Consider the following 4,258-nt stretch of genomic DNA (forward strand, 5'->3'; position numbering starts at 1 on the left):
CATATACAAATATTATTTTTGTTTATTTATCATTTACAAAAATATCTGAATCAATAGAATTTGACTATAAATAATAGTAATATGCTACAATTGAATAAGTAATACACTTTTTCCCGTATATATATATATATATATATATATATATATATATATATATATATATCATATTGACATTGATAACATATACTCCTTGTGAAATATAATCAATAACAAATAATTTTTGTAATATTTAATTGTGCAAACATTGTTTTTATTGTATACACTTCATTAATGACATATATATTAATATAATAATATTTTAAATCATATAAACTAAACTTAATGATAAGTGACACACATTTTTGTATTTTATCCAATAACACACCTTTTCAAGTATATTTTTAAATTCATTTTAATTGAAATAATTTTTTTTTAAATTAAAATTATTATTGTTTTCTTAAAAAATATTTTATCTTAAAATAAAAATTATTTCAAATTATATTTTTTCTTTATTAATATTCAATTATTAAAGTTAATTTTTAAAAATTAAAATTTTTTTAATCAAAAAATGTATTATTTCAAAAACAGGAATGATACAAGGCGATCGCTAGGATCCAGCCCTCAAAAAGACAAGAGAAACAAACCTAAATTAAGGCATTAAAAGGTTAGCTATATGTGGCCTAAGCTTAGGACTAGTCCACCCTCTATAAACTATACCATTGATAATTTTCCCCTCTACATCGCTATTATTTACACTATGGCCAAAACATCTCTCATTTTGGTACTGCCATACCTCGTACACTGTTTCCGCTAAGGCCAAACGTATCAAATCAGCTTTCCAGCCTTTACCCCGATAGTGCAGCAAAAACCAGTTCATCTCATGTGTCCAACTGCCAGGCTCATGCTGAAATCGCGGCAAGTTTAGGACTCTTTGCCATATCCATTTCAGAATAACACACTCAAAGAATATATGATCAATGGTCTCATCTTTGTCGCAAAAACCACAGGCAGTCGTTTGTACCATACCCCAACGATGCAGTCTCATGTGTGTAGGCAATTTCCCATGACAAAGCATCCAAAGCGTGAACACCGCTCTAGGCCTAGCTTTGTTGTGGAACGCCAGATTATACCACTCCACACTAGGGCAATCCATCTGCAACAAATTGTAGAATTTCCTACCATTAAACTTATGTGTTTGCACCATAGTCAACCACTCATTATGCCACTGTTGCACCAGAATTCTTTGCTGTAGGATGGCTTTGAACACCCCTGAATCAGAAGTTTTAACTGCCCTATCCATTGCACCCAAAGGCTTTCCGTCTTAGCACAGATATTCCACAGCAATTTAAGCAAAAAGATACTGTAACTCGGTGAACTGACTTTTATTTTTAATCGCAAACAATGTTGCGGTGAGCAAGAGTCGCCACCGACTTTTATTTTGTCCAATTTTAGGAAAGGTAAAAAGTACAGAAAAAGACCTTTTTAAAAGAGAAAACGGACTCGGGGGGTAAGTTATGAAAAGGGAAGGTGCAAGCACCCTTTTCATCCGTAGTTATCTACGGGCTCTTAACTTGCTTAGCTCATGTTTGTTTGTTTTGAGTTGAAAAGAGGCATAAGGACTTTAGCGTAAATGCGTAGCCTTAGTTTTTTGAAATAGTAGTGAAAAGATGTCTTTTATTGAGCTAGGCAGGTTAAGAGAACTACAATAACTAATTGGTCTTTTTCTATACCTTTTAAAGTTCCTAGGACTATCCATACTATATGGGAATAGGTAGTCCCTGTTATATTGGACGTATGGGTCATCGAAGGGTCATCGCGGTCGTTTTGAAGGCAACAGGTAGAGGTACCTTTAGCAATATTCGAAGGCAACAATTTGAGGGTCATCGAGGGACTAGATCATGTATTCGTAGGCAACAGTTTAAGGGTCATCGAGGGACCATGATCTTTGATGAGTTTTAATCGAGGGACAATTTGCTATTAGGTACCTCTATATTCGAGGGACACGACCTTATATTTGAAGGCAACCAAGAGGGGCGTACCCTAGAGGTGCAAGTGTGAAAAGTGTGTTAGATTCGAGTATTTAATCTTGATTAGTGTTAGCTAGCGTTCAGTTGATTAGTCTTGCCATACAATCCTAAGACATACATCTAAGCAGTTAATATACACAGAAAAATAAATGTGCGGAAAGTAAAATATCCTACGCTATTACATCGCTTTGGGGGAGGGGATTACAATAAAAAACTTGCAGGAAAGGAAACTATACTACTAATTATTACAAACCCGAATAAAAAATTAAAGCGGAAATAAACAAATATATACAAATTATAGATGTCCGTAAAAGGTCCAATGCTCAAGATGGTAGTTCCTAGGGAGGGGCGGCGGCAATGGTTGTCGGAAGCAATGGCTATTGTTGTTGGCGTTACGCGGCGGTCGTTGTTGATGTGTGGCCGCGATTTAGATCCCGGGCGCTGCGTCGTCATGGCTGCGGATCGGCGGTGGTGCGTTGGATCTGTTCGGCGGGATTGTTGTTCCTGCAATCTGAAAAAAAAAATCAAAACAAAAATGAATTTTTGATGCTATGTTAATTATTGCTTGATTGGATGAGTTTGAAAGTTAATTTATGGTTTGATTGGTTTATGTGTGATAATGAAAAGTAGTGATGGATATTGGTGAGATTTATGTTAGCATGGTAGTAACATGTTTTGGTGATGGAAGGTTTGAAGTTTAATGGTTTAACTTATGGATGGTCACAAGGGTGATGAGGACTTGGTTTAGACATGGTGGTGATAGTTTAAGACTATGTTATGTTCTTGAGAGAAAAAAAAGCGAGAACAGAATTGCCAGGTTATGTGGTATGTACGTGAGTTTTTTGTGTGGTCCCCCCGATGGAAATCGATAAGTCTCTTTCTTATAGTGAAATTTTATATTAGGAAAAAAATTGAATTTAAGTTGAGTAATGCGAATTAAGAAAGGTTTTGAATTAGCTCATTATGATTTTATTTTGTACAGTTTTTTGAAATTGATATATACACGTAAACATATGATGATGGATTTGGAATGTTTGATTTTTTTTTTTTAATGAAAGATTAGTAACCGAAACAAACAATTAAATGACCTAACAATAATTAGTTTAGAGAAAGAAAAAAGTTAATAACCTAATAAATGACAGTAAACACGTTAGTTTAAAAATTAAAATATGAAGAAAAAGAAAAATTATAAAAACAAGAAAATTAGAAAAAAGTGACAAATAAGAAAATATATTTAAAATAAGGAAGATGGTAAGATTCGAACTCGGGGCCTTCTGCATGCAAACTTTATACTCTTACCAAACGCGTCATCACTTTTATTTGTAATAAAGCGACATTTGTAAATATATGAGTGCAAATTTTAGGGTACAACAGCTGCCCCTGTTCAATCTTCTTAAACCTGAAGATGTAGATTGGCGTGTTCGCCACTCGGGATCTGAAGGAGGAAGAGGATTGAACAATAAAATACCCAAAAATTTGCACTTGTTGGTACAGGGAGTAGTGCTATTGATGGTTTGAATGTTGATCGTGTAGTAGATGAATTAGATTTTTGGAGAGTTGGTCGTGTCAGCACCATTCGTAGTAACTGAATTAGACTTAGGAAACAGTTGATCGTGTCCACGCCGTTCGTGATGATGGAATTAGATCTCTGAGAGGTTTGATCGTGTCAGTACCGTTCGTAATACATGAATTAGATCTCTTTAAAGGTCGATCGTGTCAGCACCGTTCGTGACAACTGAATTAGATCTTGGGGAGATAATCGTGTCTACGTCGTTCGTGATGATAGAATTAGATTCTTCTGTCGTGTCAGCACCGTTCGTAGTAACTGAATTAGACTGGGAAGGTCAGTGATCGTGTCTACACCGTTCGTGATGATAGAATTAGATCTCTGGGAGTTGACCGTGTCGGCACCGTTCGTAGTAACCGAATTAGATCTTTGAAAATGACCGTGTCATTACCGTTCGTGGTAAATGAATTAGATCGAGCGTTGACCGAGTCAGTACTATTCGTAGTAGCTGAATTAGATCTTGGAAAGTCAGTGATCGTGTCTACACCGTTCGTGATGATAGAATTAGATCTCTGAGTGTTGACCGTGTCAGTACCGTTCGTAGTAACTGAATTAGATCTTTGAAAATGACCGTGTCATTACCGTTCGTGGTAAATGAATTAGATCGAGCGTTGACCGTGTCAGTACTATTCGTAGTAGCTGAATTAGATCTTGGAAAGTTGGAGATTTCGTTCATTTGTCTGTG

The 4,258-nt window shown here is 35.6% G+C and overlaps 1 protein-coding gene across 1 annotated transcript; it reads right to left on the reverse strand.

Moving 5' to 3' along the window:
- Positions 1-628: 628 nt before the first annotated feature.
- On the reverse strand, positions 629-1,279 carry LOC131619009 (uncharacterized). The gene has a single exon (XM_058890152.1). The coding sequence runs from the start codon at positions 1,277-1,279 to the stop codon at positions 629-631; it is 651 nt and encodes a 216-aa protein (XP_058746135.1).
- Between the last annotated feature and the right edge of the window lie 2,979 nt (positions 1,280-4,258).

Source organism: Vicia villosa, linkage group LG7 (assembly GCF_029867415.1).
Source record: "Vicia villosa cultivar HV-30 ecotype Madison, WI linkage group LG7, Vvil1.0, whole genome shotgun sequence".
Lineage (NCBI taxonomy): Eukaryota > Viridiplantae > Streptophyta > Magnoliopsida > Fabales > Fabaceae > Vicia > Vicia villosa.